Genomic DNA, 15,607 nt, shown 5'->3' with positions numbered 1-15,607 from the left:
AATCTCTTTAAGCTTAAATTCTCTAATCAATCATTCCAGCTGCTGTGTTGAAAAAACGAGGTAGCTTTGTAGTGAAAATAATATCCACTTTAAAGAATCTGTGCCTCACGTTCAGAAGGAATGCACAAGTATGGGTAGAATCCATTCTTCCATCTTTCCTGATGAATAGCAACAGCATTATCACACTGGGGGGCAAGATGTTTAAAAGGCACAAACCTGATGAAAACTTCAAAGCAGATTAGAAAATTCTCTATACCAAGAAACTCCAAAGAAAGGTTTCCAACTTTTGTTGCATTCCCATTCTGCAGCTTTCAGGAGAAAATGGAGGAAAGGAGCAGCACCATTCACCGCCACAGAAGTACTATTTGCCAACTTCCCCTGTATTTGAGGCCCAAAAACTTGAATTCCACCTTCTTATATTTTAAGAGGGTGATAGGCAGGAGGGGAAAGAAACAGCTGGTTGAAAAAAGAGCAGTTCTATTCAATTAAGATGAGCCTCTAACTCAAATTTATTTAAAACGTGGCCAAATGTACCAGTATAAAAATCCTCTTCTTGCTATCATTAATACGCACACTAGACGACTCAGTAATATACTTCCCTTGTATAATATACATTCCCTGTTCTGGGATGCTGAAAGGCACAGAGGGGGAAGCCCAGCTTTTAAGTTGATACAGACACAGTGCTATAATTTTCATTTTGGATAAATGGCTGCAGTTTTAAGTGCCACTGGTCAATCTGCTAAATACCTAAATCCTTGACAATCCATCCTGCTAAACCTTAGCAAGTCAGATTGCATAGACGTTTGAGAACTTTAAAGATAAGACTTAAAAACTAATGTGAATTGTAACAAACTGTATTTATATTTTATACAGGTACAAGCAAATCTTAGTATTTGTTTAAAAGTGCCTAAGAAAGAAAAAATACCAAGCAGCAAGATACACACAATCAGTTCAAAATTAGATATCAAATTTAAAAGACATTAAATTGAATTCACTTAGTTTTAATTCACTTTAAAATCATAGAAAAATCAGAAATACACCTTTTCCTGGGTCTTAGGGAGGCACCTGACTGCTTCAAGGACCTCATCCTACCCCAAATCTCCCACCTCAAATTGCCAACACAAAGAGAAACATAGCTGATTTGTCTCTCTGCAATCCTTCAGGTTGAGATCACTGATTAAAGTATTTTACCGAGCTTCATTAATGAAATTCTGGGTGAAACCACCCTATTAACAAATTCTACTCTTCAGCAAAATAACCTGAGGCAAGGTGTTCTAAAACGCAGCTCTTCTTTAAGAAACAGAGGATAGCCACAAAATGTTTACATTATGGTATTTCCAAGATCTTTGGTTAATCTGTCCATCAAATCTTGTCCAAATACATGAGATGCAGAAAAGTGGGATGATGAAAGATCTATTTTTTTTGCAGAGGCACATGCTTTAAAAGAAAAAAAAAAAAGATCGCCCTCAAGTCTCTCTTTCATAACTTACAATTCTACAAGTGATCCCCAAATTTATTTAATTACAAGGGCTATAGGGCCCTTGTTTAAAACAAAACAAAACAGAACAAATTCTTTATGCCTCACAAATCTACTAAATCACTCAGTCTTTTTAAAAAACAAGTATCACATGTGGTTCTCCTGTCCGAGTAAATCTGGAAAACTATTCTACTATATACTGTACCAACATCCAGAGAACTTCTGACTTCCATTTGACTCTAAAAAAGATAATAACCTAACAATTCAACCAGAAGTCAGTGACAGGAACAACAAAAACAGTCCCAAACATAAACACACTGAAATTAAAAAAAAAAAATTAAGAAGGGTAACAAAAGTATATAATAAAGGAATTGTCATAAATCACTGAGATACAAATTATTTAAGAAATACAGAACGAATAGCTGATTTTTTTAATTAGATAAAAGTTCCAAATATATAAAAATGAAGTTCAGATAAACAGCTAACACTATACTATGCTGAATTTTTTAAAAGCTTCTAGAAAATATAGGCAAAACTTTTTCTAAAATCTGGAAATGGTAGGTTTTCTCACCATAAAAATGAGTCAAGAAATAAAAAAGTTCAAAATTGTTAAGTTTGAGCAAATAAAATTATGCAGCTTTAAAATAAAATATTTTATTTTTTCAAGGGTGTGTGTGTGTGTGTGTGTGTGTGTGTGTGTGTGTGTTTATTTCAAATTAAAAGGCAAACTGGAAAATATCTCTCCTTTGGAACAAGTTAAAGGGATCCATTCCCTCCCCTCCCATGTCCCACCCCAATTTTCCCTAACCAGAGGGAAAAAGGTACTGTTTTGGGTTAAGGCTAAGCCTAACATAGGAAAGCATTCAACAGAGTCACTGGAGTTTAGGACCAGAGTTTAAGCTAAGAATATAAACGTCACTTAGTTCTGCTTTCCTGTTTCTGAACATATTTTTGCATCTTCTGCATACGTATCTCCTATAGGGTTTGACATTTAGATATTTCTGCCTGGCATTTCATCCTCAGACTCAAACATATGATACAGTCCATAATCTTAGAAATATTTGTGTCAAACACATCAGCTGGAACGTCAATGAGCTTATTATATAAAAAGCTCATGTAAATAGATAACAAAAACTCTAGGCCCAGGAGGTAAATGGGCAGAGAAGAATGGGCAATTCATAAGAGCAAAAAAGTACAAGTAATTAAACATATGACATCCCACTTTACCAATAAAGAAATAAATACACCAAAACAATAAAATACGAATTTTGGCCTGACAAAAATTTTAAAGATAACATATCCCATTCTCATGCTGCAAGACATACTCCTTGCGCTACGGCAGAGACACTGCACTGTGATTCACGCATGCTGGGTTGGGTTCTACTTTAATGAGAGGAAAAAGCAAGTCATCGTCTGGGTGAGGAGGAACTCTGAAATGACTGGGGAAACGGCTAGTATGTTGTTTCAAGGGACTGAAAGGTTGCTAGGATACTGCAAAACCACAGTCGTGGAAGTTAAAATTTACCAAGTATCAGCTGGATTCTAGGCAATTTACCTAATATCTCTCTATCCCCACCATGATTCTATGTATTTGAGTTATTATTTCAATTTTACCAATAAGGCAACTAAGGCTCAGAAGAAGGCTGCCCATGATTAAACAGAGCTAAAATTTAAAACTAAATCTGACCCCCAAACCAATGTTCCTCCTAGCATAAATTTGCATCTAATTTATAAGAGCAAAATCAAACTCTCCAAAAATAGAGGAATGACTAATTCTGGCTTAACGACTTTGAAAGCTACAAAATTTACAATTTTCCTAACCGGTATCTAAAATAATAAGTTATCCATTACATATTCAGCATCTACTACTCTCCAGCTCCAGTGATTTACGTTCTATATGTCACTTCATTCCCACATTAAGTAGCCTGGATTATATCCTTTTAAGAGTCAAGCTGACAGAGGTTAGGGCACTTGCTCAGGGTCGTAGAGATAAGAACTACAATGGCAGTATTCAAATCCAAGTTTTTCTGACTCAGAAGCCTGGACTTCTAGCCACTATGTTATGTTTATGCTAAAATTCCAACATTATCTTTAGTATATGATCCAGCACTTTTTGCTTCTGGAAAAATGCTGCCTTTTTAAGTACCACTTTATCAGGCGCACTCGCTCTGAGGCTACAGCACCGAGAGGCTCTCACTCAGCAGGCATTCTGAAGCACAGCTACTATTCTTAATAGAATTACAAGTATATGAAAGTGAAGTTATGATGTACCATGTGTTTTTCCTACTCTGGAGCTTTCTCCTACCTGGTTATAACTGATAAAGCTATTCCTGCTAATCCATCCTGATTTCTACTTCAAAATTTAAACCAGAAGACTCCTGATTTGTTTGTTTTCTTTGAAATTGAAGACCTAATTGTTGCCAAGGTAGAATATATCTCAAGGCTCAAGACACAACTCCAGGACACTCCCACAAGCCTCCAACAACTATGGGCTCACCAGTCTCTAAGTCTGGTTTCTGACAACAGTTTACTCTATTAATTACATTAACCTCTGCTTTTCTCCCATCTATTTCCTGTCTCCTTCGTCTTGCTCCAGCTTCATCATAAACATCTGAAATCACAAAATCTTTCACTTTTTGGGGGGGAGGGGGGTGGTTTTTATTTATTTATTTTTAATGGAGGTACTGGGGACCGAACCCAGGATCTTGTGCATGCTAAGCATGCACTCTACCACTGAGCTGTATACCCTTCCCTCTTCATTTCTATTTATTTTAGTAATTTATTACTTATAAGCAAACACATCTACATTTAGTAGAAATGAAATAGTTCTTCCCTAAAACAAAAACGGCTCCTTAGCATTCTTCATAACCTCATTGAGTACATAAATCTAGATTTACATGTATAAATCTATATAAATCATTTTCTTTTCTCAATAGGAGAAAAGGAAAAATTTTAACTCTGATATACTTAAAAATAATTTTACTGACTACTTCCCATTTGAACTGAAAAGCTGTTTTTTAAAAAATGACTATTAATCGTGATGGAGTTCCCAACCACTCCTTCCTTGCCTTAACAATACACAAGGCCAAAGGGCATCTTAAAATTTATCCACCTATTCTTATATCTCACCATAAATTTTTCAACATTTCACTCCCCTACTGTTACAAAGACATACTCATAATATATATATTTTTAAAAGGTGTTTTAAATATTCTATTCTAACATTCAAGTAGTTATGCTCCTTATAGTTTTTCAAAGTTCAAATCAGAAGAATAAAATTTTCAACAATTTCATTGTGTCACTCATCATACTGGTCCACATTTTTATCAGATGAAGCATGAGTCCACTGCACAAAGAAATAAACATCAAAGTGTCTTCATATAAACTGGTCAATAATTTACTTCAACTTATGATACTTTACAAAAATCCAACTTTTACAAGAACAGTTTCATCACTGAATGACAGAAACATCAGTAGGTATCATTTAATCAGGAATGGCAGTAGCCTCAGAAAAGAAACAGCCCATTAAGGTAGAACTCTACAGGGAGTGCTGGACCTAACCAGTTATGCTCAGTCTGAGCACTAAAATCTTGACTCTTAACAAGAAGGCTCTAGAGCTATGTGGTCCAATAAAATTACAAATGTATTCCTCAGTCACATTAGCCACATTTCAAGTCCTTAACAGTCACATGGGACTATACCTAGGCTTTATACTGGCTATAATACAGAAAGACAAAAATGATGTTGACAGTATAAACTATAATTCTGAATCAAGTGAATTCCCCTGATTTTTAGGTGCTAGCATCAATTATTTTTAAAGAACAAGAATAAAAACACCGTGTGGAGACCATAGGAGATTGGGGAGACATGACAACAAAACAAATTATCTTGCACTGGATCCGAGAACAGAAAAAAGTTAATGGAAGAACTGGAGTTCAGTAATACCAACGCATGTTAGTTTCTTAGTTTTGACAAATGTACCACAGAAACGTAAGATGTTAATAATAGGGAACGGGGTGAGGTCTGTATGGGAACTCTCTATACTATCTTTTCAACTTGTTGTAATCATAAATTATTACAAAATAAAGTTTAGTAAAAAACAACTGTGTAGACTGAACCCATCCCATAAGCCTCCAATTTGTAATCTAATCACTGAGGCCAAAACCCTAAACATCACACAGGTACTATACACACCATGAAAATAAATACATTTTCATGAATCAGAATAAGCATGACCAAGTATGAAGGGAGCTGCCATCTTAAAAAAAAAAAAAAAGGACCAAGTAAAATAGTTGATAAAACAACACAAGGCATTTTGAAGTGACTTTTCATATACTCAGCCTAACATTCTCAGAACTGTGGAAAATCTGAAAACAGGACGATTCAAATATGCTCATATTTTAATGTATGGATGTAAAAGAATGATTTGGAAAGGATATAAACAGTAGGTACTCAAAGATTATGCTGAAGAAACAAATATCCATGGACCAGTCAAAAATCTCAGACAGACCAGAACTGAGTGCCCCAGTCCAACATGCATCACAACATCCTAAGAAATCAGAAAGACGGGGATCAACGGCAGTTGGAGGGATCCCTTAGCAGACGAACTCTGAAAGGCATCCTTAGCCAAGAAGTTGGGATCAAAAAGAAACAGAAATAAACACGAAAAAGATAAGAATGATCTGAAAAGTATAAAGGAATGATGGATGGGAAACAAGCTGCTTAGATTATGGGAGGTCATACTAAAGAGGGCCTTAAAAGCCAACCAGAGGAGTTTGGTTTTGAAGCAAAGTCACAGGAACAACTTAACATTCCTATCCAGGAGAGTGATGTGAGTAAAGTGGAGTTTTAAGAAAATTAATTTGGTCATGTGCCTACTAAATCAATTTGACAGTGTTACTTCCTGCATCATTCCATGCCCCTATAACTTTCATAGACACCCAGATTCAGCCAGAGTATCACCTTCAATTCCTCTTCTGATCTCATCAGTTGCCAATCCTCACACCATCTGTCTTTCATCTCTTACCTCTACTGCCAAGACCTCAGTTCAAGTCCTCATTACCCTCTCTGTTCCTTCTCTTCCCTCTCTGGTACTGCTTCTATTTGGTTCCTAAAGTGCAGCTTATGACCATGACCTCTAAATGCAAAAACCTTTGCCGGCTCTCCAATCTAACTAGCATGAAGCCCTCTGGTTCCCCCTACCTCCAGGCCTATTATCTTCTGCCACTTCCCTGCAATACCCCCATACTCATTCTCTGAATATTCCCTCTCCTTGTCCACTTGCCTCCTTTGCTCAGTATTTTTGTTCTGTTAGCTCCATCTTTCAACCAACACTATCCATGTAAGTGACTGACAGATTTTTTTTAAAAAAAAGAATGAAAAACCAAATGATTCTACCCTCTACTCAAGCTCTTCAGTGACTCCTTGTTGCCTATAAAGGTCTGAGTTCCTTGGTACACATAGCATATAAGGCCCTGGCCCCTACCTATCTCCTTCAGAAAAACCCTTCAATGCTGCCCATTTATCACTGGGTACTTAATGCTCTAGGAATACCACCATTGCATATAACACCACATTATTTCTTGTCCCTGTGCCTTCAATCAGCTGATCCTGCTGCCATTTCATTCTTTCTTTGACTGGCTGTTTCATCTTTTAAGACTCATAATCTTAAGGAGGTCTTCCCTAATCCGCTGTGTAGGGCGCTAATTATTGTTCCTCTGCACTCTTAAGACAACTCAGGCACCTTTACTTAAACCAAATCGCACTATACTACACTGTGTTTGGGTACATCCCTCCACTGACACTCTTTCTCCAGTAAAATATGAACTATGACTGTTCTTTTTCACTCTTAACAACTGCACCTAATAAATGTTACCTTAACCAATGCTGACCTCTAGTAAAAGCAGGCAGTTCTGCCTACAGGTATCAACCAAATGCAGAGATTATACTTTTGGTATAGCTTAAGTAAAACTTCAGAATCCCCAGGCCTAACAAGTTCAGCATCTGAGAGCCCTATACCTTTCATTGCCAGGCAGTCAACTCCTGGGAGGGTGAAGAACTCCTGACGCAGGATCTGAGCGGAATTAGGTTCCGGTCTCCTTACCACCCTGAAGTCTTTTGCATGGCATGCACTGGAGGCTGTTCAACCTGACCACAAGGTTAGCAGGCCACCATCCTCAGCGATACTACGGAATGGATGTCGCCGTCTGCCTACAAGGAGGAGTCGGGGCAGCAGTGCACAGAGAACAAAGAACAAAGCCCTGGAGGCAGCTCTAGACAAGAAGACTTTTGGGTGGAAAACTGAAGGAAAAGGTACATGTGCTCAAAAATTCAAATCAAGGGAGTATGGTAGGAAGTGGTGTTTATCCTACGAGACAGCTGTTAAGGGAGGTCTTGGGACAGGATAATGTACACTATAATAAACCATAAACCCCAAAAGATGACTCCAAGGTGATGTCACTGAAGAAGTCTGCCCCCACCCCTCTGTTCCTTTCATGCTCTTCTCTCCCATCCTGGAGGTGAATAAAAATGCATATCAACAACCTTGCTTTAATGAAAAAACGAATAAAAAATAGCTTTAAACAACGTACCTTTGATTTTTTGTTCAGTGGCCTAAAATAAAAACAAACAAACAAAAAACAATGTAAATATGAAACTGAAAGAAATGGACTGTTATGATAAAATGCTCATATATTACTATTATACAAGACATACACATTCTTATTAAATAAGGAATTTGTCATTTAGATGAACTACATAGGAAAAGATATGCAAAGAGCATGCTTTTCCCATAGATGTGCCCCATTGTCCTGATACAATGTTTATTAATAAAATTTTAAAAAATGTTTTAGACACAAAGCAGAGAAGACACCACTGCATGACAGTATATAATAATAAATAAAAATGGAACTGTACTTTTCTCATCATTTAGTTTTAAAGTGATTTCTTTATAACTGTCACCTTTACCTTTAATGGATCTAATGAGTTTTGAATATGTTTAAATGCCTTTAAAAACTCTTGTTTCAAATGATAAAAGGTGAGTTAAGTTTTCTGGAAGAAAAGCTGCTTAATTGCTTTGGTCAAATTAGTAATAATTTAACTCCTGGAAGTTGGGTTGCTATGGTTAAATATAGTTAACTTTTAAGTGGTAAAAATTTTCAAACAGGTTTGCCACTTCTGACACATCTGAGAATCCAATTAAAATTAGTGTGTTCCGAAGCTAAAGTGACACGGGCCCTGCTTTCCCCTGCCTACCCCTACGTCCACTGTCTCTGACACACAGGGAGTGGGGCCTGAGAGAGCAGAGCTGCCTCAAGGTGACTAGCTCAAACTTCAAGGGCCTCAAAAAGAACTGACTACAGATGGAGGCCACAATGGAAAAATCAACTTTCTGATTATGCCTAATTGTGTGGGAGTCCTAAAAAGTTAGATACAAGGACAGGCAGGGAGGTGAGGAGAGACTGAATAATTAGTAACCCGTAACAAGTAATTATTTCTAAATGTAAAGCTTTTCTTAACTGTCACAGGGTGTGATAATTCATTTTGCTTAGGCATATTAAGTTATCAAAAACACCATTTAAAAGTTATATCATAGAACTATATGATAAAGAACTATATGGCAATTACCCTAACGCTCAAGCCACACCAAACATCAATCTTCCCTTGGAGAGCCAGAGAATCAATGTAGGCACTGAAGTGCTTTACCAAGGTTTAGAGTACTAACGATATGTAAAATAATGGAGGCCCATCTTTTACTTTATATGGATCAAAAATTAAAAAAAAAAAATTGATGGAAGGACAATGGCAAAAGACCAGTCAACTAGCTTGAACACTTAATTTATTTCCAGGAGAAATCATCTTTAAAATCGGGTAGTAGAAAAATAGTCTTATTAGAGAGAACTCAGTATGAGAATACCTTCATGTATTATAAGCATCATGTCAAACAATAAGATACAAAATTCTCTGAAGCTAAATCAACACAAAAATTATTCTGCATGTTGAAAACAGATTTTGTGTGTTGTTTTGGGTTTTTGTTTTTCTTTTTTTTACCTCTCCTGGTGTCTTTCACAGTTTACTTCCAAAGGAAACTAGAATACAGTACATAGAAACCATGACCACATCACTAAATCACAAGATACACAGTGCTGCTCTTCTAGGCCTCACAACATAAAGAACATCTACCATGCAACTCCTCTGGAAAACAAACTAACTCCATGTTGCTTCAGAACAATGGTCAGCCTCATTCAGTACTGTGCCATCTATAGAGGGCAGCAGCAAGGAGACACTCAAAGAGTCTGCCCATCAGAACACTGGCTAATACAGTGAAAGAATGTAAGTGATAGAACTCAAGAGCTCCCGATGAGAGGAAATGGAACTGACAGAGTTCTATTTTTTTTAAATAGGCTTTTGTGGGTTGGTCCAGGGACCTCATATATTATTCAAACTATTCCAAAGAGAATTTTCCAAGTGGGGTCAGTGATTTTAAGAGTATCTGTCTGCACTTCTAAATGATAGCCACTATCTTCACGCAGCTACTGAGCGCTGAAGTATAGCTAGTCTGAACTGATGTGTGTAAAACACACAACCAGATTTCTATTATTTAGTATTTTAAAAAGAAGGTAAATTACCTCACTGATAATATTTTATACTCATTACATGTTAAAATACAAATATGTTGGATATACTGCTACATAAAATGTATTAAAATTAACTTCAGCTTTTTTAAAAAACACTTTTAAATGACCTTGTCATTTAAACCCTCTAGGTCTGTTTCCTAATTCCTCAAATGGAAGAGAGGAGAAAAAAAAAAAACAATTGTACTGCTTACCTTTCCAGGGCTATTATGAGCCTCAAATAAAATATAATATAAATAAAATAAATATAAAATTTCCTTTCTAGAAAAGTAATACTATTTAAATGTGAGGTGTCATTGTAGATCCTCTTGTACAACAGAAATAAAGGACTCTGGCAAATTGAGAAGTAAAATTATTTCCATTTTGAACATTTCTTTTTCTAAAAGTAAACAAACAAAAATCCTGAGCTGTGATGCCACAAGCAATTATGAAATCGCTTCAATCTCTTAGTGAAGGCATCAGACAAGAGGCGGATACCCAGCATGCCAGGCGCTTTGTTTCTGTCAGGCTTTGTACCACTCGTCCCAATTCCCTGATCCCTAAGTAACCCTCAGTGGTTAAGAGCTCACAGTCTGAAGCCAGACTGCCTGGCTTTGAATCCTGGCTCCACCATTTACAGTGTGACCTTGGTCAAAATTAGTTAACTTCTCTAAAGCTTGGTTTCCTCATCTATAAGACAGGAACAAAAACACCTATGTAAGAGTTGCTGTGAGGTTAAAAGGATTTAACTCAAAGAGCTTGGGGGGGGGGGGAACAAGAGCGCATGCTTAGGACAGCACAGCGCCTAGCATACAGGAAGCGTTCAACAGATACTACCTGGCACAGTCAGCCCCACTTGCCCACGCTTTGACTCCTTTCTCTCGCACTTGGAAATGACCTGATTCAAACTCATTCCCAGTTACCATGTCTTGCTTTTTTCTCTTTTTCTAATCATCTAAATGTCTTAACAGTGCCAGGTATTAGAAACTAACATTAGGAATAAAGAATTACTAGTTAAATTCACCTACTTCAAATGAGATAATTAGTGGTCAGAGACCACTTCTATCATTTCTTAGCAAGCAGCACACAGTCTAGAACTCAGGTCTGCTTAATAAGTTAAAAAAAAAAAAAAAAGGAAAAGAGAATAGTAAGCTGAAACAGGGGCCAGAACTGTAAAGACAACACCTAACTTCCCTAGATGAGTGCAACGGTCTAGGCTGGTTATACTTCCACCTAGGTTACTGAGAAAATTCACTACTTACACTGCTGAATATGACTCAAGGTCTCAGATCAAAACGGTCTTTGGGAGACATGACTAGTACATACTAAAATTTCCAAAAGAGAGGAATGAAGTTGGAGGTTTTCTACAGCCTAAATCTCATGTAAACTTGAACTGAGTACATTTAAATCCACAAAGCCTTTTATAAAAATCCCTTCAAGAGCTTAATACAGTAACAAAAATACCCATGAACACTGACTAAACATTCTCAACACCGGAAGATCCCAACAATCTGTGTTGTCGCTTCCCACCAACCCTCAGCCATTACATGCTTTCTAGGAACTACAACCACATGCTTAAAGTTTATGCTAAATTATCCCCCTGTAATTAACCTATTTCTCATCCTTTTTTCCTCCTCACTGCATTTCCCTCAAGATTCCTTCTAGAAATTTCTTCTAAGACCAGAACCTAGAGACAAATCCATGGTAACAGCCTACTGCTATTATTTATTGCCCTTTTTAAAGTACAGAAACTACATTCCTGTGTTATTACCAAATTACTTTCTATGCCTTAGAATCAGGAGAGAAGCAAATAGCTGTAATTCTTAGATGTGAAATAGAAGGCTTAAAAAAAATTACAAACAAAGCCATCCAGTCACTGATTTCCATTATTAACTAGAGATGTACTAGGACTGAGATATAATTTTAAAACTGTGTAATTTTGTGTAAAAAATTTTAGAGGAATTTAAATATTTAAATTTATATTTAACTAATAGATAAAATGAGAAAAACTATCATAGTATAAATAGTGCAGTGAGCTTTGTTTGGTGTCTAATTGTTTCTATAAGGGGTTGTTACCTGTTTTTTTTTTATTCAAAATAGAAATTAACTTCTGGTCTGAATTTAAATTTCTTTAGAAGATGACTGTGGTTATTAGGAACTGTTAAATCTACGTTTTCTGCATTCATGGCATAAAGAGATTTTAAATGCCTTATAAAAATGACCATAATATATTATTTCTAGCTTTAAAGTTCATCTTTAGTTTGTGAAAATAAAGCAGAAGTATAAGATAATGTTCTGTAACAAAAGAATAAAGCGACAGTGCCAAGTTTTGGAAAAACACCAGCTAGGGGAATTAGAAGATTTCAGTTCTATTCCTAGTTCTGTCATCCTGATAGTAATACTTAACTCATTTTAATGCTTGGGTTCCTTGTATATAAAATGAATGGATTAAAACAGGCAGTATCTGAAGTCTTTCTCAGAAACAAAAAATATACAGTTTTTTTTAAAGTATTCATGGATTACATAAAATGGGCAGATTGTTTTGACTACAGTAAAGTCACGTTTCAACATTTACATAAGTGGGGCTGCTGCCCTAGCTCACGTAGATGTGCCTCCTACCTGGATACACCTGTTGGCTCCTACTACTGACAAAGGACAAGCTCGAGGAAACTTGTCTTAGAACTCCTGTGACTCACAATCTTTCACATGGGCTATAAGTGTGCCAACCTGGGAGATTTTTCCTTTTGTTTTGTTTTTTAAGAGCTATCTGGTAACAGCCTACAGAAATACCAGCTGTCCTCACTTCACCAATGGGCTGCATCCAAATTCAGCTGTAAGCTGGTTATTTAGAACTTGGAGAACAGTCTTATTTACAGTGGCAGTTTAGTCTACTAAACTTAACATTTTTTAGCGGTATTAAATATTCCTTTATATTATGTTCAGTGGCTAGATATTGTTGTCTATAGGATACATAAGAATTTCTATCAATGATGAAGATCTAGCAAAAGAAAAAAAACCTCCCCAAATCTCTAAGCCTCTGATGATGGTTCTAGCAGGACATAGTTGGGGTGAGAGACTGGAACCATACGGTGAGGCAGGGATGGAGTGGTAAAGAGTATGAAGAACTGTCACTTCTGATTTGGTGAGAAGCCAAATAGCACAAAAATCATCATTCGTGTGTTAAAGACAATGACTTGGTGACTTAGATTTCGTTATGGAAGAATATAAAGATAAACTTTGACAATTAGAGTCATTATATATGTTTCAACAAAACTGTACTCACATTACACATTTTAAAAACAAAGTATTTAAAACCTTAAAAGTTCTCATCATAAGAAAAAAATTTCCCAACTATGTACAGATATAATTGTTAACTAGACTTACTACAGTGATCATTTCACAATACATACAAATATTGAATCATATTCTACACATGAAACTACCATAATGTTGTATGTCAATTATACTCAATTAAAAAAAAACACAATATTTATAGAAATCATTTGAGTGACTCCTTTCTTTTGTAGAATTTCCTCAGTAAACAGAGCAAATTCAAATAAATATGCTTCATTATATGACAACTTATGGCCTCTTCTCTAAGGTCTCTTTAACCATTTCATATGCATCCTGACTTACCAGCTAAATCCTGAACTCCTTAGAAGTAGGGATCAGCATGGCCTAATACATCACCCAGATGCTTGCCAAACTAACGATTCTACATAAAGTATACCCAAGCATCTTCCTCAATAAATCTCAAGCTTCTTAGCGGATCTTTTCATTAAGTACTGGACTTCACACCACAAAACAAGAATCTGATGTCTTACCCCAACCTTAGACTTACAGAGAATGAAACTTTTTCATAACAAAGCCTGAGCAAAGACTGATCAAACTGCAAAGACCATCCCATACCAAGAGGCCTCTGACAGGAGCCTAAGGCAATACCAATGCCAAAACTGTATACTAGAAACCTACTCCAAGTCCTATGACAATTACCAGTGCATCTCTTCCCAGTCACTCCTGAGTAACTACAAGGCCAATAACAAGGGCCACCTAGTGTATCAACGCATCTCATCACTCTTAATCCTCCAGTCCTCCACAGTGCTCTGTACTCTGCCCCTCCCCAGTTTGCTTGCTTGATCACACCCCAAACCCTGCAAGTACAGAACTGAATTGTGTTTCTTTTCACCTTGCCATGTATCCCTTGTTAACTGCTCCCAAAATGTACTTAGCCACTCAGCCTGCAACCTAAGAGTCAACGTAGGTTACCCTTCCTTCACACCCTTTCAACAAATTCTGTGGATTCTTTTAATAGTCCCTTCACCAGTATCTCAGTCTCTGGTTTCTACCCCTTCCAATCCAATTCCACAATTTGCCAAGGTAAACATTCCAAACTATAAATTTTTATGTCACTCTACTAAAATGTCTTCAGTGTTTTCCCCAACACCCAATGGCTAAAATGGGAAAAGCACCAAGAGCTAGGACCAACCTCACCAGTCTCAGCCCCTGACATTTCTGTATTTGGCTTCTTCCCACCACCTATTCACCTCCAATCAAAATCCGTACTTTAACACATACAGTCTAGAGATGCTTAGCTCCAAGTTTATGCTGCTAGAATTATTTTCTATTCTGCTTCTTATTCACTTGGCTCATTTCTATTCCAAGAAAATTTCGCTGTCCCTCTGCCCCATTTCAGGCCAAGTTAAGCACTTCTCTCTGGATGAACAGTTCTCTCCCTGCCACAGTTTTGTATCCTGTTCTTTTTCCTACTAAATAATGTGGAGGCAAGTATGTTGCTACAGTCTGTATCCAGTTCCTAGCACAAAAAAGGTATATATTAAAAACTACGTCATCATTTTTCATTAGAATACAGACATGGAACAGTAGTTCCACTGGGTCTTTTAGAACATTTTTAAGATCCTTGAAACCTTGATACAGGAGATGCATGTCCAGCTTAGTTAACTGTCATCAGCCTTTAGTATTAATTTGCAAAAATCTTTATAATTATAGACATAACTTCCACTTTTCTGCCATTTGTGTTGCTTTGATTACATTTTTGATAGTGTATTGGCTAGAGATCTTTTGCAGCAATTATGTCTTAGGCTTATTTTTAAATATTCTAATGTAATCTGCAAATATAAAAAGTGAGCTAAAGAGAAAAGGAAGTTGACATTTTATTTCCTATTGTGTTTGCTATTCTTACGATTTCATTTTCTATTATGCGTATTATTATGTGTACATATTACCTTGTTTAATTCAACTTTCACTTTACAAAACATAAGAAAACTAAGGCCCAGAGAGGCTAAATAAAGTTAAAGGCCACACCGTTCTGTATGCTATGGTGGAGAGCCAGATTTCAAATCCTCTCTATGCAGCCACAAATTCCACGCTCTTCTCACTTATAAATAATGTAAAATGATGTAAGTATTAAGAAAACCTAAGAATATCTAATTGAAAAATAAAGACCTATACAAAGCACTTACCTTTGAAAAAAAGGATTGGCAAAATTAAATATGCATTA

General features: G+C 36.5%; 1 protein-coding gene across 6 annotated transcripts in view; it reads right to left on the bottom strand.

Moving 5' to 3' along the window:
• The window catches only part of TNRC6A (trinucleotide repeat containing adaptor 6A), an 89,262-nt gene that overhangs the window by 52,564 nt on the left and 21,091 nt on the right, over positions 1-15,607 (bottom strand). For 5 of the 6 annotated variants that reach the window (XR_012061172.1, XM_072942798.1, XM_072942799.1 and 2 more), the window contains one exon: positions 8,068-8,089. The exons of the other annotated variant lie outside the window; for it this stretch is intronic. Coding sequence is in view for 3 of the 5 variants with exons in the window: in XM_072942798.1 (XP_072798899.1) it covers positions 8,068-8,089 (22 nt within the window). In the remaining 2 variants the exon portion in view is untranslated. The remainder of the gene's footprint in view (positions 1-8,067; positions 8,090-15,607) is intronic. 6 annotated transcript variants of the gene reach the window in all.

The sequence above is a fragment of the Vicugna pacos genome, chromosome 18 (assembly GCF_048564905.1).
Source record: "Vicugna pacos chromosome 18, VicPac4, whole genome shotgun sequence".
In the NCBI taxonomy this organism is placed as follows: domain Eukaryota; kingdom Metazoa; phylum Chordata; class Mammalia; order Artiodactyla; family Camelidae; genus Vicugna; species Vicugna pacos.
This window is presented reverse-complemented; position numbering and strand designations above follow the sequence as displayed.